Here is a 21,817-nt window from a genome sequence, read left to right on the forward strand (position 1 = left end):
ATTTCAAACTTCTGCCAAGAATTAACCTTTACCCTCTGGCATAACTCCCTCAGGGAAATTTAAGTATGACAAAAAAGTAAAAACAACAGTGCGTAAATTTAAATATAAAAAAATAAATAAATAAAGAGCTAAACTAAATGATAACACATTTTGGCATGAGGACTATACTGTTTCAAGTGAATACAATATTGTCCAAACCAGCAGGGCCTTTTTGTGAAAAGCTGTCAAACCTAAAACCAATGTTTTGCCAGCTGCAAGGCAATCCCAGATCATCACACTACCACCACCATGTTTAAGTGATGCTCTGTTTATGGAGCATTCAGGTGGAATTTCTCCAGATGTAATGCTACACACACCTGTTATTTCATCAGTCCTTTTACCTCGGATGGGTGGGGTGAGGGGGATTAAAATACTTCCTGGGGGGGGGAAAGTTCCTTTTCCTTGTTCCAGTGTTTCATATTTATATCTGTTGATTTAAAGCCAACAAACGGTGAAGTTCCGGGATGTTGCTGAAGTTCTTTTATGATATCCTTACCATCTTGTTCTTGGAGCAATGCTGATGGGATTTTGCAGACTTGACATTGGTGGATTATCACAAGATAAATCAAAAACAATTAGATGCCTCACATCTTGAAACAGTAAAGGACAACAATAAACCTGATAGAAAATCTTTGTTAATTTATATCTATTTGTTTTAACTTGTTTAATAATTTAATTTTTACAACCTCCTTTTTGTCTTTAAGTCTTCTGTAGCATTTCTGTTTCTTTTGAGTCCAAATTTAAAATAACGTTTTTTGCTCATGTTTTCATGTTCATATAAAATAACTGTGAGATATCTAATTTCATTTAAAGATCCAGCATTGCCAAAATAATAAGAAAAATACATGAAAAATTACTTTTTAAATAAAACATTCAAAAAAATAAATAAAAGCTTCCCAGTTTTAGACAGGATACGCGATGATTAGCATAGTAATAAAATGTAAATCCTAATTACATGTCGTCAGTATAAGTGCGTTGGGCACCTTTATAATATATTTCCCTAACTCTTTTTTTTTTTTTTTACAGCTTTTTATCCGGGGATGTGTCTGGGGATGTTGTGGATCAGCGCAGCCGCCTGGCGCACATCCCTCACCTGCCTCAGCTGCTCTCCTCCGACTCACATCCTGCCTGTCTGTCTGTCTGGGAGGGAGAGGCAGAGAGAGAGAATCGACTCAACAGACTCCCGGAATCCACATTATGCGCGATTTACGCACACGCTTCTCTACTTTTACGCGTCGATTTTTTTTTTTTCGTTTTTGGGGAAAACCTATTTTACTTTCAAGATACGTTTTGCGAAAAGAAAACTACAGATGGAGTGAGTTTAAAGTTGCGCTTTAATTTTTCAAAAAACTTTGTTAATATGGAAAGTTTCACGGTATCGAAAAAGTAGCAGTTAAATTATTTTCTTTTTCCTAGTTCGTGTAACTTCAGTACAATTTTACAGAGACTTGAGCACAAAACATAAGGACTTGTTGAAGAAGAGAGGAAGAAAAGGACATCTTTGGATTGAAAAGAAGGAAAGACAAGAAAAATCGATACAATCTGGATTAATAGATGTACATGTGAACGTTTCCCCCATCCGAATTGATTTCGTTCGGACAAGGGGAGACTTTCATGGATGGAGGTTTTATGTGGGACCCGCTAGGATGGACGTGGTAGATGAAACAGAAGCGTTACAGAGGTTTTTTGAAGGTAAGAGAGCCAATCTTTATGTCACATTTAACACTTTGACTCAGGACTTGTGTGAGGAGAAAAGGTTTATAATGGAACCATAAGTTGGGTTTTTACTTTGAACATTTGTCTCTTACCTGCTTTTTGGATGTACAGAATAATTAATACAGGCTGATGATGATGTTTCTTCCCATGCAGTGTTTTTTTCCCCCTTGACATCTGTATTCTTTGCTGATGTTCTTTCCCCCTCAGCCTAAAAAACTAAAACGACAGGAATTCTGAAAGGTTAGCTAGAGCAGGGCGCAAAAGTGCTGGTGATGGGTAGCAGATCTAGTTGGAGTGGGAATCCTCAGAAAAAGTGGTGGAGGAGGGTGGGACTGAAAGGGTGTAGGAATTCAAGTCAAGATAAATGGTGTGTTTTGCAAGTGGACTTTGTGAGCCATGTTCTCCTGCAATTATGTTACGTTTATCTTCATATTTTGAGTTCTAGAAGTTTTTTTTTTATCTAGTATTTCTTCAATAAAATCCAGGACGTGTGAATGAAGCTCCACAAAAAAGTCACATCATGTGTGCGTATCTGATTATAAATTTAACAATTAGACTTTTGAGTAAACAAGTGGTTAAAGTCAGGTGCAAATGAAAGACACACTCCAGAACAGTAATCTTTGAGGGAGATTAGCACTTTATTATAGTATACACTAAGTGCTGACTTAAATATACACAGCCATCCATGACTGTCAAAGGTTTTTTGCCATTCTGACAGGAATTTAGAGTGTTTACATTCTTGCTTTAGGGAGTAAGAGACTACATCTCACTTTGGCTTTATTTCAGCCACTCTCACTGGGACAAAAATGTCAGCTTGTACACATTAGGTTCTCCGTTGTATTCTTTTTTACGTTATCTTTCTTGTTTGTTAATATTAACTTTGGTTGAACATTTGTCCCTATAAGTTATTTATTTCTTCATAAGATTAACTCTCTTTTGGAAAAAGGAGCTAAAAGGATAATCCTTTACATCTTCTATAATCAATAATCAGATAAAGAAGTGCCTGTTCTTCTTGACCCTTAAACTAGCACATGTATCATCACAAAGGATTTTAGCCTTGCTTAACTTTGTTTTAATGGCAGAAGTGAAATATGTGAACATTTGCATTAATGTACATTCCTGACATAGCCATGGTAGCTGTTAAAACACAATGAGGTTAGGCTGGCATTTCTGCTCAGGTCTTTGGCCTCTCACTCCGGCTCCATTAGAGTGACAGTGAGCAGACAGGGTGAGGAGGTGAGATAGTGCAGACGCAGGGTGGGGAGAGCCCGCAGCGCTGAGAGAAGGGGAACCACCAACCCCCCCCAAAACTTGACCTTCTCCTCTCTGACTCACTTAGATGCCAAAACAGACACTCGCAGAAACGCCAAGGGCTTTAAGCGAAAAGACGGATTGATCTCATGTTGATGTGAGCGTGGAAGCGAAAAGCATTGCACTTTTCCCTTCTAAGAGCCAGACTTCCTTTGTAAAGGTGGATTCTCTGACTGTAGTTGTGGCAAAGGTGCTGAAAGAAAATAGGGACAGTAAATGGGCCATCTAGAAAGTTAAAGCTGTTTATCAGTTATAATCGAAAAAGTGAAGAGAATATTAATTCAACATCTGCCCAACAGCGGGATTACACCTCTGGGCTCCATAATTTAAATTGATGGTATTTAAATTATTTTGATGCACATTATAAACACTGAGATGATGATGATCATCCAAGTTCCAACATCCACCATCCAGCTAATTGTCTCCTAGTGTTTAAAGTCCCACTCCAATCATCTTTCTATTGTAAAAGTGTTCCCGTTGGTTGTTTGGATATGATTATGTTGTTTTTAGCTAAAATCAATAAACCTGTTTCCTTTTCCAGGACACAGTGTCAGCAGGGCAGCAGGTGTTCTTTAGACATTCACGTCTGAGTTGTTGGCAGAACTGTTGGCATGGAGTAAGCCCACCTCCATTTCCCACTGTTCATCTGTTTACACGCTCTTCCACTTGCTTATAGCCCCTCACAACCCCAAGCTAACATTACCAGTGCAACAGAAATGACAAGCAATATCGGAGCTTTCCAGCCGTACAGTTTTGAGCCAGATACCAGCTCGTATGAGGACAATGAAGACGTACGTGAATCTAGACTTCTGCAAGTGGATGCATCAGAATGGAGTGAAGCAGAGAGCATGTGGCCTGCAAATTGTAGCACCTTTGTCCGTGCCACAGGCTTTTTCATGTTTTGGTCTGCTCCTGATTCACAATGATATAGATAAAGAAATAGTCAAAACACTAGTTTAAGCTTAATTTTCCTTCCATCGTGAGAAAAATGCCACAAGAACATTTTTAAAAACACAATTTTCAGCAGTGAGTCTTTAAAATCTGTTGGTTTTTGAGATGGAAAACCAGAGTTAAACAAGCAACGTTTTACTGGCTGCTTTGATTTATGGGTTATGCAAAAAGTTGCCATTAGAGGACCGCTTTGTTTTTGAGCACCCAGGCTTAACATGGTAAACTAATAAGCATTGTTCTACCTTAACTCCTCACTGCCAACAGAGTCATTCTCACTGCTGATTGTGGGAAACTTGACTTCAACGGACTGATTCACTTTTTCTTGTGCATTGTTGTGCAATCCTTTGAAAAGTGATTGCAAAACTCATAGAAGCTGAGAATGTTGTAATGACAGATGTATCTCTTGTGATTAATGATATTAAAAATAAAAGCAGGTGTTAGACGTAAAGTGAGGTTTTTTTTAAACAAACACCATAAAAACGTTCTTCATCATCTTACTCCTCTCCGTCTTTTGTTTTTTTACATCTATTTCTGCGCTTCAGGCGACCTTATACTCTGTGTACCTCTCCCCACACCAGCCCCAGCCTCCGTTCTCCTGTAATCTCTATGAGCAGGTCCACCGGTGAGACCAGTGCTTGTGTGCGACAAGGGCTGTGTGAGGTAGACTGGTACAGCCCTTTCCCATGACTGGGGGAATAATCCTCATTAAAAAAAAAAAAAAGCTCACACAATATCTTTAGCACATAGGAATGCACACACTATAACCCTCTGTCTCACACACACACACACACACACATTTGTTTTCAGATCTGTAGTTCCCAGGTCGGCACAACAAAGTCTTTCAGCCTGCGTGAGGAAAGATGTGAGAAATAGACAGGAATTGTTCCTCTTCGTCTTCTGCTTCAGGTGTTGTCATCTCAAGAGCTTCATCATGCTTTGGCTGCGTGCAGGTACTTTGTGCTGCTCTGTCCATTTTAATGTCCTAGCTTCCATCCAATAAAATTCTCTTAGTTCTACTAATCAACGCTAATTGTGATGTAATTCTATTTTACCAATCGTCTTGAATTTATCACTGTAGGGATGCAACAGATTTTCTCCTCCCTATTTTGATTGTTGTACAATACATAATATATATAATTATTCATGGGTTTGCAAAGATTCAAGCAGGTGATTTTTAAAGGTATTACATTGTAAAGTAAGATGAGGAGCCGGTAAAATTAAACCTTTTTCTAAAAAGAGAAGCAGAGGGAAGGCAGACCTGTTGATAACAAGGTTACTTTCAATTAAAAAAATGCCATCTTTCCTAACGATTAATAAGTAATAATGTAGGTGTGTACATGTCATTTTTTGGAGCTGTTTATAGCATCAGCACAGTTGACTTAAGCTTACTTGACATTCTGGATGTTGGTCAAATGGACAAATGGACTTTGGTCTTTTTCGTTTGCTTGGTTTGAATGTGTTAATTATTAGTATTATCATATAAGTGCTTTGGAATGTCACTTAGAGTAAAATAAAATAATAGCTTTTAGAGAGTTTTAGTGAGAAAAACTTTCACTTTTGGACTGGTATTGTAAAAAATAAAATTCCAGATTTTGAGGCAAACAAAATGAGGATTATAAATGTGTGGATTTTTTGGTGTGTAAAAATGTAATTGATACAATTTACAGCTTAACTTTAAGATCGACAGCTTTACTTTTCCAGACTGTCATCAGACAAATCGTGTTTAATGGTCCCTTACACATTCGGCCCTCTGTATTTTACAACCAAGCTATTAGGACAGTGGCATAACACACGCGCGTTCGTACATACACCAACAAACAAGTGCATTTACACATAGGCACGCGTATGTCCGCACACAGAAACACACACACTCCCCTCTCTGCTCCTAATCTCTCAAAAGGCTAGTCTGTATCGAATGTGAACTGACAATCATGTCACTGTTCCTCCCTGAACACAGCTGGACACAGAACAACATAGAAGACAGGGAAATGTACACATTCACTTCACAGCACATTAAGACGAATCAGGGATTGGAAGTTACAGGAGTTTTATTTCACTACTTTACCACACCTATAAACACTTTAATGGACCATAGAGTTATGATCCCAGTTAGAACATGGAAAATACATATATACATATATTGATCATCTTCTTAATTAGATGTCTCCAAATATGTTTTTTTTAGTTTGAATTTAAACACTTTTTTTGTCTTGGAATATGACATATCCTTTCTAAATTGTTCTCCATTTCAATTTTATTTATGGTTTCAGTTTATTACTGTGTTAAATAAAATTATTTTTTGCCAGTGCAGGGGGAAATTCTTCTTGTAAACTGCTGTGAAGGTTTTTTTTTGATCAATCTAAAGGATTAGAACTGGAGCATTAGTTTGCTCCTGTCAGCCTGGTAAAGGGGTGATTGCAGCTTCTGCGTCACAAATACAAACTGTTTCCATCGTCTGCTCCTGATTCCCAACGATTTAAAAAAAAAGGAAATATTCAGAAATGCAACTTTAAGGTTAATGTTCTGTATATATGTCCTCCATCAGGAGAAAAATGCCACAAGAACACGTTAAAAACACCAAAAAGTGAAGTGGTTCTTTATGTTCATCTAATTGATACAAATAGAATAAAATTTCTTTCACAATGTTATGTTTTTGTTTTTTTAGAAGCAAAGATTCAAAGTGTACAATTTAATGCAGCAATTCACAATCAGTTAACTCACAGCTGTATGGAAACATAAGGTAAACCAAACACTCTCGACCCACAACAAAATAATTTAAATACCTCAATAAATGATTGTATTTGTTTAAATATGTCAAAATATAAAAAAAATGTATATGACAAGTTATCATATATTTTTCTTTAATGGATGCTTTCATTCATCCATAAAGAATTAAGTCACTTTTTTATAACTCAAACTTTAAACAAAATTAAACTAGAATTGTAGTGGTGGATCTTTCTTTTTTCATTTGCAACATTTTAAAGGTGTGCCAATCATTTTAAAATGACCACTGGGTTCTGGTTTAAAGGAAAAGTAATAAACTCTTTGTACATGCACAGCCTCGCACAGATGATTATTTACTTAGTTAAAACAGAAACATGGAAAATTAAAGAGCAGAAACTCAAGCACTGATAACAAGCAATGATTTTGACACAACAAAAAGAACAAAGTCGAATGATTCTAAAACCTTTCAGCATTCTCCCTTAAGAAAGACAATCTTTTCACACTCAAAAAAAGGAAATTACCAGCCAATTAAGTTAACGAAAAAGTAACTTGTCATTTCAACCAGAAAATTTTATGTTTGTAAATCTTACATGAATGAATCATGTCGATTGTACATAAAAAGAATCTATTTAAAAGTTACTAATTTCCATCATGTTGATCCAACATGATACCATTAAATTGGATGCATTAGTAATCGCAAGGAATTGTGGGATACCATTTTCTTTGTCTATCTGGGCAGATTGGGGTCTAAGTGTGAGTTTTTGTCCACGGGTTTTATTGTCTAGCTGTTTTACTCTGTTTTAACTAGTGATTTAAACTGTTATGTTTATTTTTTTTTGCACCATGAGTTAAAGTTTGGTAGAGGATGAAGACCAACCCCCTTGTGTGGTAAAATGTTAATGTTCCAATACTTAACACAGAGTTCGCGGGAATTGAGCTCCTGTCTTGTGATGTGGGACTTTGCTGGGTAATTCATGTCTTTGATGTGAAAATTAGAAGACCCATTGGTTGTAACTTTGGAACAACATATCAATTATAGATGAATAAATACAATTATAGAAATAAATAGAAATTCAAGTTAAATAAACTTAATTTACTTAGGTGTGACCAATTGAAGTGATTCAATTAAATTGGATCAACTTTTTTCTTTTTAGAGTGAGCAACAATATCAATTTAAAGTTGGGTGCAACTGCTCTATTTAAATTGAATCAACTTAAATTTATTAGTTTGAACCTAAATACATTAAGTTGACCCAACCTAAATTCATTAAGTTGAGCCAACCTAAATAAATTAAGTAGGACCAACATGATTCATTTTTGTTCAAGTAACGCAATCTAATCATGTGGAAATCCTTTCCATAATTTTTTTATGTTCATTCAAAGTGAACGTTTTTTGAGTGCAGGACATATTTAAGAAAATGGTTCTTCTTTCAAAGATCTGCATATTAAAATAGTTTCATAATTTCTTTAAACACAACATTTACATCTACAATGTTTAAAAATAGGAAAAGAGAAATATTAGAGTATATTGATATCAAAATAGAAGTTTTAAAATTAGGGAAAGTTTACTTGTGTTTTACATTAGAAGACCAAAGTTTTGACTTGATCTAATGCCAACTTTTACTTTCAGCATGTCAGACTCCTTTCTGGGGCCAAAAAGACAATTTTCGACACTCCATTTTGGATTAATTCTTTCTCCACCTGCATTCTCCCTTCGCTTTTTTTCTTTTTTTCCCTCTGACGCTGAATGTCAAACTTTATTTGGCACTTCTTTTGCCTCAGCTCTCCTCAGAGTCCATCTGTCTTCCAGTACCTTTCCCCATATCTCTCAATTTTTTTGTTATCAGGACTGCCAGCTCAGATTTACTGCTTCTATGAGTTGGGTGCACATCTGGATCTTATTTAAAGGAAACCCTCCTGCTTTTTTTAAGTTTACCACTGGCATGCATCAAGAAATATTAACCAGATGTAAAGAAAGGCAGGTTTAGACATAAATTAAAAGTGAGGAATTGACAAAGCTAAAAAATAAATCTTATTTAATTGGTTGGAGACGAGCAGCTTTAAGGGGTTGAAGCTTGAAAGTTACAAGAATATGTTTTTACTGGCCAAGTGTTGGTCAGTGTTTTTGTAAAACCAAACTTAAAAGGGAAAAAAATATCTGTACATCACTTTTTTTTAATTAGCATCCTGGCATATTACAGTGTATAAATAGTGGTAACTTTGTAAAAATTCGAAATCCAACAATATTCATCTTTGAAAGAAACTGACCAGTTTTCTGTGATGAAACTGCTATTTTGGACTAAACACAAGTCTTTTTATTTTGATTTTTAGCTCTTAAATCCTCTACTAGACTTAAATTAAAGATTTTGTTTCCATAAATAAAATTATTGCACAGGCAAAACTGTAACATTAGTTCTAATTTTTGAGAATTTTAAATGTAAATATCTTCTTAAGAGTTCTGTTGCCATCCGTCCTATCTATCTATCTATGATGAGAGTGGTCAGATAGGCAAACGCAAAAGTCTGGCTTAATCCATACAAGTGGGAAATTAACTGTTTTTTTATGTGTAAATAAGGACACAATGTAGGACTAAAATTACATTTAAAAACAGAATAGAATAGAATTACAAAAAAAGCATGTGTTTTTCTATATTTTTGAAGTGTAACAGAGTTCAGAGTTTGGGTTACAGCTGCATGAAATCAATTGACAGCTGGGGTGTGACAAGCGCTTATTGTTTATAAGTTTAATTAATAATAATAAGCTTTATTACAGACTCAAGGTCCATTTGCCACAATGTGGGACACAAAACATTTAAAAGACTTAAGGATAAAAAATAGTTTATGTGTCCCACATTGTGGGAAACCATTGAAAGAAAGGTACGACCTCCATCGATCTAAAATATATATTTTTTTCATCTCTTACAACAGTCTCAGTAAATGGTTTGACAAATGGAAAATCTGAGACTTTCCTGACGCTTGCAAAAAAAAAAAAAAAATTCTTTACATTCCCAACTGAGTAGGTGCTTAATCTGTTAGAGGAAGAGTGAGCAAGTGTGTTTGAGGAAAAAAGAGAAAAAAAGGAGGTTATATGCCAACCCATACGGGGTCCTTATACCTCTGAGGTCCTGCCCATCAGTCCAATCCTCGTTTATAAGAAATTTGTTTCCACAACCTGCTGTTTAGAAAAAACAATGGCGGGTTTGGCAAAAATATACATTTCTTATGAAACATATCCATGTGGTGGGGTGACGTGCTGCGTCATAAATAAGTGTGTAAAAATGCGTTTACTCTACATGCCTTTGTTTTAATGATTAGGTGAGGTCATGTGTTCAGGATTTGGGAGGCTTTGTCAATCAAAGGGCTGAAAATGACCCTGGGGTTTTTAAAAAAATGTGGAGGAAAAGATTTTTCGCTTATAAATGTATTTGTAGCTAAATGGTGCCAAAAACAGTGAAGGAAACCTTTTTTCTCCTTCATGAAAGTAAACACTAATTGCTTTAAAGGAATGAAAAAATGACTAAGAAAAATCACTCATTTTTTATCTTTTTACAAATATTTTTCCTGAAAGGAGAAGATGCAGCTGCAGCCATCTTAGGAAAAAAATAAGAATCTTTTTCCAGTTTGTATGTGTAGACACTGAATCATCAGGTGATCACATCCACCTCCTGAAGATTAATCTTCTAATGTCTTTTTGAAAATTACAATTTCTCGCTTTAAATAGTCCTGAGTGTTCAACAAAAGATAAGGTCATGGAGTCGATTAATATTCTGTTATCTCAAACAGTAACGTGTTTTCAGAGAATTCCTCCAGGGAATTACAATTACAACAGCGGAGCTCTGGTTGTTGAAACCAGGGCTGCTGTGGCACTGAGCTGCTGAAAGATTCCTTGAGCTAATCCCCAGATGCTCTTCATTCTCCCCCACCCCGATCCCCCTGCACCCGCCATTCCCCTTGTTCCTGACCCTTCCTTCCCCACAGGTCATGATATTACCAGTTCTCTGGAGCCTGCCAACATTGACACCAGTATCCTGGAAGAGTACATCAGCAAGGAGGACGATAGCGCTGACATGTGAGTTGGGACTCCAAACCTGCCTAGCAACGTCAAAACAACATGCGCCAACCCAACCAGATCATGTCGTTACAAAGGAATTTGTTTTTCCTGATAAGGCTAATCCCTTTTTACCCCCCCTACAGCTGTTTCTCTGAGGTCCACAGCACCCCAGGACCAAATTACTCATCTCCTCAGGCGGGAGTTTCCTCCTCTGGAGGGTTGGGGTGTAGTGTGAGTCCCCCTGTTCCGCTTCGCCAAGGAGTTCCTTCACTCGGGCCCCCAAGCTGTCAGAGCACCTACCCTCAGGTTCCCTCCCTAGGGCTCCGACATAACTACCCCTGCCTGGGACAGCAGCAACCACACCAGCAGCATCAGCAACAGGCACTCGTCAAGCCTGAGCACAGGGGCCACTACGCTCCAGGGTGAGAACAACCATCAACAAGCAAGCACATGTGTGGGAGAGCGGTACTTGACTCTTAACTCTCTTTAAAACACGCAAAGTTATCCCTTGCTGCACGGGATTTAGAACGTTTTAAGCGGGCAATGTAAAACCGACACCTTTCTTCAGATCCGCTGGAGGTCAGTGCCTTTTAAAGGCTCAGTTGTTCAAATGTAGCCTGCGCTGGTCAAGAGGGGGAGGGTGACTGATAACAGTCCAAGAGAGTCAAATTGCATCCTGAAAAAAAAAAAAGTTCGGACTCAGAGAAGAACTGCGCTGCTGTGATCCCAACCAGCAGTACTCATCGAAACATGATGGAGGTTTAGGAATCAAGGGGGTCTCCTGCATGACAGACGGTTTCAGCACGCCAGCATTACCAAGTCACCGATGACTGAAAACGCCTCACTTCGTTTGTGACAGTAACATCCACTGTTTCCTTGTTGTTTTTGTTTTTTCAGGACATTACCTGAATCTCCACCAGACTCAAGCTCAGAGCCATACTCCCCTCAGCAGGTGAATGGTGAGTGACATCGCCTCTGATATTAAAAAGGAGAAACCAGACAATTCCGGACTCAGTTCAAGCAACTTAGACTTGCAAATAAGGAGCCGAACCTTAACAGTTTAAGTCAATGTCTGTCTCCTTCCTCTTCAGGATTGGCTGGAATAGAAAGACAATGAAACAATTGACAAATCAATAAGAGAAAACACCAGAAGTGTCCGGACTCTGTCGTTTATTGACTGACAGTAACATTTAAACTGAGTGTTTTTATCAGTTGTTTCTTATCGATCACATGCCTGTGTTTTATGGTGTTTAAAAGTTGTAAAATAATGTTATCTCCCCATGCATTTCTCCATTGAGGTATTTAGTGGAAGTGCACTGTTCATCAATTAGAACAGGATGGAGGGTGCAACAAGCAAAGACAGGAAGTGATCACGTGGCTTGATCCTTGTTTCAGATCATCATATGATCAGGACCATGACCCCAGAGAACATGTGTCACATGACTCCCACCCCACCCCTGCCGTCACACGGCCACTATCCCAACATGCACCGGGACATGTACCTGAAGCCTGAGCCCATCATAACGCAGTACCCTATTGGACCAGCCACAAGCGGGAGCGGGGACATGCAGCAGACACAGATGCTCCATCAGCTGCTGCAGCATCCTCAGGGGCAAGAGTGAGTCGTGCAGACATGCGACATGGAGCAGACGTGTTGTTTAGGATGGCTGGTCTACACAGGTCTACACAGGCTAGTCTATACAGTCTTTGACTGTATGTTTTCATTTCCTCCCTTAGAGGCATCCCCGTCCACCAGGCGAAGAAGAGGAAGCACTCTGACTCTCCAAACAGCACCTTAAATTCCCAAATCCTCACAGGTATCATCAAGCAAGAACCAGGTAGGCAGGCATCTTTCTTCCCTTCCTCACTCCCTCTACTTCACACTCACCTGCTCTCACTAACCCTTAACACAGAGACTTTAGAAACAAGTTTTACCTGTGAGTAATCCAATATTCATAGTAGCCATTTGAAACTCTATTTTTAGGGTTGATGCAGGATGCGGACAACGCCTACCTGGACCCAAACTATCAGTGCATCAAATGGCAACCCCACCAGCAGAACAAATGGACACCACTTTACGACGCCAACTGCAAAGAGCTGTAGGTAGAATGACAAATGTGTGTATGGGAGCTGAAAGCATTCCAAAGACATGCAACTATTAGGAGTTTTAATTGGTTGAATTCAACAGAGGATAACAGCGGGAGTGAAAAACGAATAGCTGGCTAGCAGAGGTCTCCAAATTCCTCAGCAGTGAACTGTGCGGGGGAGTGACGCAGCGCAGGGTTTCGACCTCGAGAGGCAACACGAAGAGGGTTTAAAGCAAAAAAAATTAAAGCGCACCTTCTCGTGCCAAAATAGATAGGGAGTAAGGTTAAAATGAACTCACTAGACCTTTCAGATATGTTATCAAAACCACCTGGTTCACCAACTCAACTGTGGGCACACCGCACCTCAGTCAAGATGACAATTTCTTCAATTGTGAGGGTCAAACTGACAATCTGAGGGCTTAAACGCCTCTCCAGAGTTTCCAAGTATTCTAAAAGATCAAATTCTCTTCATTGTTCTTAAGATAACATTAGTTTACCCTAATGTTTCATAACCCTCAGCTGCAGAAGCAAATATTTCTTTGTCTTTAGAAATACTTCGGGCAACATGTAGAATCATATTCTCATTTATGCTATAATTTTATTCCCTGTGTTTAGTCCGATGCCAACGTACCGCGTAGATGCCGACAAAGGCTTCAACTTCTCCCTGGCTGATGATGCCTTTGTTTGCCAGAAGAAAAACCATTTCCAGGTTACTGTGTACGTCGGAATGCTGGGAGATCCCAAGTATGTCAAGACGAATGAAGGCCTGCAGCCCATTGATTGCTTCTACCTCAAACTCAATGGAGTAAAGGTGAAGAAAGGACACAAGGTGGACTCAGAATGCATTGTTCTCCATAAAAACGTTCATAATTTTGCACAAGTGAACATCTATAAAGCTACACTGTTTAAATCCACACAATCAATATGTGACAAAGCTTGTCCAAGATCTAAGAAAGATCCACAATCTGTTGTTGGCTGCAAACATTTTGATTTTTTAAAAATTTATTTCTCTTCCACAACAATTCCAAAGAATTTCAAAACAATTTTTGAAACTAATAACTAGTAACCTTTTGCTGCATGGCAGAGTAAAATCTATATGTAAAGGCTTCAACAGCTTTATTTTTCTTGGGTTCTGCAGACTTGCAGAAGTATCTTCATTAACCTATCATAATCATAGCTGATGTAATGAAATTCCAATGACTATAATTACTCTCTGATTATTTAATGAACTATTTTTATTTTTATCTTCAGGTGGAAGCAATGAATCAGACAATAAGTGTGGAGCAGTCTCAGTCTGACCGCAGCAAGAGGCCCTTCAAACCAGTGCTGTGAGTTTTGACTCCTTCCATGTGGACCCACTCCAATAAAAAACGTGGTTTTGGTGTTTTCAGCATGTTCTTGTAGCATTTTCTCACGATGGAGGACATATTTAACCCTTGTGCTATCTTAGCTGACCCCACCCTTACATTGAAGTGTTATTCCTACCATGACAAAGGTGGATAAAGGTGGAAAGATTTCAAGTAATCCATATGGACACCAGAGAAGATCACAAATCATTGAGGAAAAAAGGTTCCTGTCTGGTGGGTCTAGATGACCCAACTCCCAATGTTAAAGTGTCTAGGATAGCACAAGGGTTACAGAAATTTAAGCTTAAAGCTGCCTTTCTGAGTATTTCTAAATTCAAATCATTGTGAATTAGGAGCAGACGAAAAATTGTCGTTAGAAAAAGCTTGTAGAGGTGCAACAATGAGCAAAGCCACAATCTCCCTGCTCCGCTCCATTCCGATACACCCACTAGATTTATTTACGACTTTGTTTTCCTCGTCCGAGCTGCCATCTGATTTGAAAACTATACGATTGGATAGCTCAAATATTGCTCGTTATCTAACTGGAGAGGATGTAAACAAAGGGATGATGGGAAATGTGGGCAGGTTTACACCTTGCCAACTGTCACACAACTCTGAGAAGAATTTCTGATGAACTACTGCTGCTCTGCATGTCCTAGTAGATGACACAGATTTTTACATTTTGGCATAATTTAAAGATCACCAGGAATGATTTTACAAGAGCTCAAAAATGATTGGAGAGATACTTTAAATAATGCATGAATGGCAGGAGAAACTTTTTATCATACACAAATGACTTTGTTTCTTCCAGAGTCACTTTGCCTCCAGAGCAGGTAACAAAAGTCACAGTTGGGCGGCTCCACTTTAGTGAGACCACAGCAAATAACATGAGAAAGAAAGGCAAACCGAATCCCGATCAGAGGTGAGAAACGCAAAGAAACACTCTTTTTTGTGAAAAGTTTTAAATCACATTTATTGTACTACGCAGGGCTAACCTCATCAAATTATCATGCAGGTATTTCATGCTGGTGGTAGCACTGCACGCGCAGTCCCATAGTCAGACCTACACTGTGGCTGCCCATGTATCTGAGAGGATCATCGTCAGGGTAACGTCTGGCCATGTCTGTTTCCTTCCTACAACAATCATATCCTGTGACAAAAAGCAAACTGTTGCTGTCCTGTGACAATCGCTTAGTTAAAGCATCGCGATCAAGTCAAGAAAAATAATGTTAAGCTTTTGGGGTGAAATTTATATATACATTTATAGATGTGTGTATATAATCTTCTCAAATTGACACTTAAATCCTCAAATTCTGAGTTATGCTTTGTTTTTGCTGGACAGCAATGGTACTGTAATGACCAAAAATGCATGACGTGTGTGATAACAGCTTATATTTGGTTGGACAACTTCCTGAGAAGACTCAAGTGAATGATTTGACTGCCACATAAATACCTCCTCATTTTCAGCAGATTTGGTTCCGGGGGACTGCATCTTATTTCACATTTTTATGTAAATGTTTAAGCCTGTTTACTTTTTTGCAAGAAGACAAACGAGAAGATCAGTAATTCTAAAATGTGGTCATACAGTTTTATTAACTCAGACTGGCAACAAAGAAAACGAGCAATTGTGAGTGAAAAAAACCAAGAAAACAAATGATCTTCTAATCAGCCCCCTAACAACTCTTTTTTTTAATCAAAAGACGAAACAGATCTTCTCATAGACTCTTGACAAGAAAGGAAATAAGCTTTTTTCTTCATTCTAAGCTATATTTGATTAAGTGTGATTTTGTAAAAATTGTCTGATAATCTAAATCTCTGTGTATCTTCTTCTGTGTTTCTTTGAGACAGGCATCCAATCCAGGCCAGTTTGAAAGTGACAACGAGGTGCTGTGGCAGCGAGGCCAACTGCCCGACTCGGTGTACCACCACGGCAGAGTGGGCATCAACAATGACCGCCCAGATGAGGCCCTTGTTGTCCATGGAAATGTGAAGGTCATGGGCTCCTTGGTACATCCGTCTGACATCAGGACTAAAGAAAATGTCCAGGAGGTCAGGATGTGTGTTGATGTGTTTGGCTGAACTGTGCTGTCAGATATCCACACTCTGAACTGCTTCCTGGTTGTGCAATAAAACTTTTTTTGTTGTTGTTTGACTTTTGCAACTCTGATTCTAAAAACAGCTGAAAGATGAGCATGCGTTGTTTCATCACCTGTCATATTTAACAGTCAGTTTTTGTATATATTTATATTTTTAAATCATGTTGACTAGACCAACCTGCTAAAGGTAACTAGAATGTTCAGGTGTAGCATCATCAAAAATTCTTGCATTCTTTTCCAGATCATACTTTGATAAAGGTAACCTGCATCGTGTTTTCATGCACTCTGCACAGGCATCACAGCTGTTCTGTCTTCTCACAGGTCGACACCACAGACAATTTAAAACGCATTTCCCAGATGAGGCTTGTCCATTACCACTACAAGCCTGAGTTTGCTGCCACAGTGGGCATAGAGAACACTGCAGAGACTGGTAAAGGCTTTATTAATACCCACTGTGTGAATTTTAAAGATAACATTGTCGTTCTAAAGTTTGATGTCATTATTTTTCTTCTTTAAACAATTTCATGAGATAAATGTTAGCGTTTTTTTTTTGTTTTTTTTTTTGCTTATTTGGTCGTTTGATTCTTTTTTCACTTCTAAAATGTCTCCCCTGCAGGAGTTATTGCCCAGGAGGTTCAGCAAATCTTGCCAGAAGCAGTAAAGGAGGGGGGAGATGTGGTTTGTGCCAATGGAGAAACTATTCCCAACCTCTTAGTTGTCAATAAGGTAAATGAGGGTGCAGTGCTCACGGTGCTTGCACATAAAGAACTACTCTGATTCCTTCTTCATCTTTGAAGGAGCGCATCTTCATGGAGAATGTTGGAGCTGTCAAAGAGCTCTGTAAGCTCACAGATAACCTGGAAACCCGTATCGATGAGCTGGAGAGGTGGAGTCGGAAACTGGCCAAGCTTCGTCGCCTGGACAGCATGAAAAGCACCGTGAGCGGAGGCACAGTGAGGTGAGCGATGAAGTGCAGCAACAGCAGAGAATTCTGGGCAAAGACAAGCGAGCGAGTGCGTTACTTTGGCTGCTTTTGTCTGTGAAGCCAAGCAGGAAGTTATTTCAGCAGAACTGGAAGTGGCCCCCTCAAGAAGAAGACAGTCAAGCCTGGGAGCAAGGTGTGTACTGTTATTGGTGTTTTAATTAAGAAATAATGTACATGGGGCTCATTGTTTACTGTTTAATGCAGAGCTCGCCTTCAGATCCAGGTTGCATCAGTCAGAGGTTCATGCAGGGCACTATTTTGGCTCTGGTCATCGTCATGGCCTTCAGGTATGAGGATCAGGTGACATAGTTAAAAAAAAAAACTTGAAATTTGCCAAATCCAAGCTCTCTGATGACATGATGCATCAGTTTTTTGTGCATCCACAGCGTCATCTCAATGTCTGTCCTGTACATCCTCACTCTCCATCACAGAGGGGACGTCACAGGGAAAGACAGGTATGACTTTTGTAAGGACTTAAGTCAATACTAAGTTGATCAATTTCCACCTTTCCAGTAATGTCTGTCTTTAACATCTGCCCTGCTTTCTGTAGCTATGTGTCTTCCTGTGTTTTCTACATCTCTTGGATGCCCATCTTCACTGCCTCTGTAAATCTCTGTTCTCCTGTCTGCACATGGTATAACCACATCTTCCTAGCAAATTATCCTATTTCTGTCAACTCTTTAAGTCTGCTGGAAATGAATACTTTTCTCTTTTATGATCCTGAGCATTATGTTAAGCACACTGAAGTTCATCAGAAGGCAGAAAAGTGTCTCACTGATGGTTTCTCCTCTGATTGATTCAGGTCAGGAGCGGCTCTGAGATCCTCCCACAAGACTCTCTATGGCCCCCTGTCCCCCACACCTGCACCAGGTGAAGAAAACTTGTCTGCAATGGTTATTTTGAACCACAATGATGCAATCTGATTATGATAATTGAATAAAAGTCCTATTCTTCCTTTTTTGTTTTAGCATCTTGCTGTTCTACCACAGCTCTAAACAACCAATCAGCAACCACTTTAACACCAAGTAATAACCAATCTACTACAGGTAAGAAAAATATACAAGAGCAAATATGTTTTTGTTTTTAATTCTGGTTCAAACTGTGCACATTTCTTTGTTTCTTAGGTTTGAACAGCCTCAACCCCACACCAGGCACTGTTAATAGGAAGGCTAAGTCCATGCAAAAGGACAAGGACGCTCACAATAGAAACCGTTTGAGTCACACCTCAACACCCATGTACTTGGGCAAGTCCAAGAAGCCTGTCTCCACAGATCTGGATGGGGTGGGGTCCACCAACCGCCTGCCAGGGGGGCCGCAGCCTGTGCCACGAAGACAACGCAGCCTAACTGAAAAGGGTGAATTCACAAACACAGCACAATCAATGTCCATTTTTCTTATGTCAAATGTCAAAACCTTATACCTTATGCAGAAAAAATGAATTCTTCAGATGTTGTTTAAAGTATGGTATAGTTTTAATTTCACTGTTTTTTTATGTTTTCAAGGAGGAAAGGGTGCTCCCTCCCTTATTGGAGTCCATATTGTGGAAACAAACTCAGAAATAATCTCACAAAGCTGTACAACAGCAGAGAGCTGCAGGTATGAAACCACAACCACACCAGGCCTGAGTTAATTGAGAAAGAATTAACATGATGACACAGCTTCCTCTGGCTGCAATGCTAGGATGCTCTTACAGTTGTAAAAAAAAGAAAAAAAAGAAAAACCATTTACTCTTTGGTTATAAATTCTTTGATGATTATGTTTTGACATGTCATTTTTTGTATCTTGACTCTAGTTACACAATTTCTCTTGATGGACTGAGAAACTCCTCTTTCTCTCACATTACTTTGAATATGACGTGAGTACAAAACATGACTGCACAAAAAAAATCAATAATGTCCATGTTTATTTCTTTTTAAAAGATTCTGAAATATTTTGTAAGGCTTTAAAAATATGTTGTAGTTAGGCAGATGAAATCTGCTTTAACCGATTTTAGACAGATTTATTGCAGTTTTAATTAGCAACTAAGTATACTGGAAAATACTGGAAATTACAGAAATGATAGATTGAAATCATAATAATCAAATCAAGAAGGATTTTGTAACAAAAATCATCAAGAAGCCACTGTCACCACAATTGCAGAACATTTTTTACTGCAAAAAACTCCTAATCCTGTCATAAAGTTTGCAGAAATCTGTGGAAGACAACCAAGAAGTAATGTGTTCAACAAAGTTCTTTTTTTTTTTTTTTTAGCTTCACAAGTAGCGTTTGGGCAAAACAGTGTGGAACCATCAAAGGACGTTTGTGCCACAACCACACAGAAACAGAGCTATACGCTGCACAGAGACCATCAACAAAGGTATTTATCATTATTAGGCAAGATGGGGACTGAACCTGCAATTCTCTGATCTACCTCTTCACCACAGAACCTCTCAGATATCAGATATTCCTAAAAGAATTCATTTTTTGTCTTCTTGCTTGTCTTTAAGGGGACTCATCACCTGTGGTCGGTGCCTGTGTTGTCTTTCCAAGTGGTCAGATATCACCTTCGTTTATCTCTGTCTGTAAGTAGATCAAACCTATGAATGATGAGGCCTTTGCTTTATGTTGCAAGTTTTACCTGGTTGCTCTGCAAGTTGTCATAATTGTTGTTTTTTTTGTTCATTTTTCCTTCACAGAATGAAGTAAGTTGTGCCACTGAAGAAAACAGATCAACGCTCTTGGATTTCTATTTTGTCATTCAGAACAGTTGTATGTGAGGAGGAGGACCACTGCCTTCATTCTGCTCCCTTACATCTCTCCTATAAATTTCCATTTGTATGTTGTGATGTTATTGAACTTATCCACTGTAATACTCTCCATATGTTTACTTTTCCCTGTGACAACTGGAGGTTAAATTCTGAAGATATTTCAGACGACCCTGCTTAATTGTAAAAACAAAACCCATATGTACATAATTGACCTTATTACTGATCATTGTGTCTTCCAGTCTTATCTTTAGCCATAATTACCTTTTCAGCAGCTTTAAATGCCATTATTATGATGAGGTGTGTGTGCATTGAAACCAGCATCTACAAAAACATATTTCAGTAATTTTAAACACTGAAGGGGACATCATTGAATTCTCCTAAACGCCTCGCAGTATAAACATACCTCAGTAGTGCACACTGGCAAGTTCCCTTTGAGGCTTTGTGTCCACTGTTTGCATGTTCTGCATTTGATGTAATTGGCTGTCAAACTAATTGCAGACTCATATGTGATGCTCATGAATCAAAGTTGCATGCTGTAAATTTAAAACCCACCCGTCAAGTAATATTTGGAAAAACCCCTGGAGGACTGTTTGTTCAAAATAATTCAGCAAACACATGGCATTATGATGTAGATGCAGCTCTCATTATCTTACAGTGAAAATACAATAAAGTCCAACACTGACAATATTTCACAAAACACTGGAATAGCTTACACTGTATTTCCTTAACTAGGCAATGCTGGTACAGCAATAAATGACAAAAATCAATTGAGGTGCATTCCCAATCCTTTCTCTAAACTAATACATCACAGCTTGATTTGCTTTTTTATTTCTGGATCATAGAGCAAAAAGAAACTGATTTGCTCAGAAAGGCAGTGATCATTATGAAAAAATTCACACCAGATATATTGTGTTTTCAAATGTTTCTATTCAACTAAGACTATGCAATGACAGCTTGTTTGATAGAGCTGATATATGTAATGTTTGCTTTCTAAATGGCCTTTTTCTATTTCAAAGAATTAGTTTTTAAAACAGACAGCATGCTTTATTTGCTAATAAATCTGTATGGTTCTGTAGTCCAAAATCCAAACAACACTGTAACTTCAATGTAACGTCAACTATTAATAGGAAAAACAGCCATTAGACAAAGATCTCAGATTTTATGATGTGATAACTGTGTACAATATTTTCACAATACATTTGTTGGTCATTTGTACAATATTAGCTAATTTATAATGCACCAGCTGTCATATTGAAACCACTGTAGCACTTTTTTGCACTGAATATATGAACTGCTCTTTTCCCCCTGTCTCCAGAGTGTCAGACTGGTTTCAGGTAGACCAACTGCATTTTGTGTAACTGTACTGCTTTATTTCACTATTACCATTTATTCTTTCTGTTTGATGGTTTTGTTGTTTTGTCTTCAGTATGTTTTTAATGCATCAGTAATATATTAACTATTATCTTTTTAAAAGCTGAGCAGTTATTGGTAAACTTGGGCACACGTAAATACCCATCTGTAATTTTAGCACTATGAGAAAATAAACAATGCTTAAATTTACTGTCTGGATTAATATGACTTCCCAATGGCATTATGGTTTTAAAAAATGCTGTAAAACTGTAATTGCATGCAGTAAATAAATTGGTTACTGGATGGTTTAGATGTGCTTTACTATAGTGTAGTTTTGAGAAAGTGTTCCTACAGTCCACTGGATGGCAGTCGAGAGTTTTTCCAAGATCTTTTTCAGTTCTTAACCCTGACACATC

The 21,817-nt window shown here is 38.3% G+C and overlaps 1 protein-coding gene across 7 annotated transcripts; it reads left to right on the forward strand.

Annotated features, from left to right (window-relative positions):
- The first annotated feature begins 898 nt into the window (after positions 1–898).
- myrf (myelin regulatory factor) lies at positions 899–21,702 on the forward strand. 7 transcript variants are annotated; one of them, XM_020704010.2, is made up of 28 exons: positions 899–1,354; positions 1,456–1,731; positions 10,718–10,808; positions 10,934–11,212; positions 11,688–11,749; positions 12,186–12,408; positions 12,528–12,607; positions 12,775–12,889; positions 13,493–13,706; positions 14,129–14,205; positions 15,035–15,145; positions 15,239–15,344; positions 16,072–16,272; positions 16,641–16,749; positions 16,936–17,045; positions 17,117–17,277; positions 17,365–17,437; positions 17,509–17,591; positions 17,691–17,759; positions 17,855–17,938; positions 18,107–18,174; positions 18,273–18,350; positions 18,429–18,659; positions 18,807–18,900; positions 19,097–19,159; positions 19,555–19,660; positions 19,791–19,865; positions 19,980–21,702. In XM_020704010.2, exons 1-28 carry the CDS (start codon positions 1,237–1,239, stop codon positions 20,058–20,060), a joined length of 3,438 nt encoding a protein of 1,145 aa, XP_020559669.2. In that variant the 5' UTR covers positions 899–1,236; the 3' UTR covers positions 20,061–21,702. The 7 variants fall into 7 exon arrangements, with proteins under 7 accessions (XP_020559669.2, XP_020559671.2, XP_020559666.2 ...); XM_020704007.2 differs by having other exon boundaries at positions 905–1,354; positions 12,528–12,628; XM_020704008.2 differs by having other exon boundaries at positions 910–1,354; positions 12,528–12,628; positions 15,239–15,329.
- The last annotated feature ends 115 nt before the right edge of the window (positions 21,703–21,817 follow it).

Source organism: Oryzias latipes, chromosome 6 (assembly GCF_002234675.1).
Source record: "Oryzias latipes chromosome 6, ASM223467v1".
NCBI classification, from domain to species: domain Eukaryota; kingdom Metazoa; phylum Chordata; class Actinopteri; order Beloniformes; family Adrianichthyidae; genus Oryzias; species Oryzias latipes.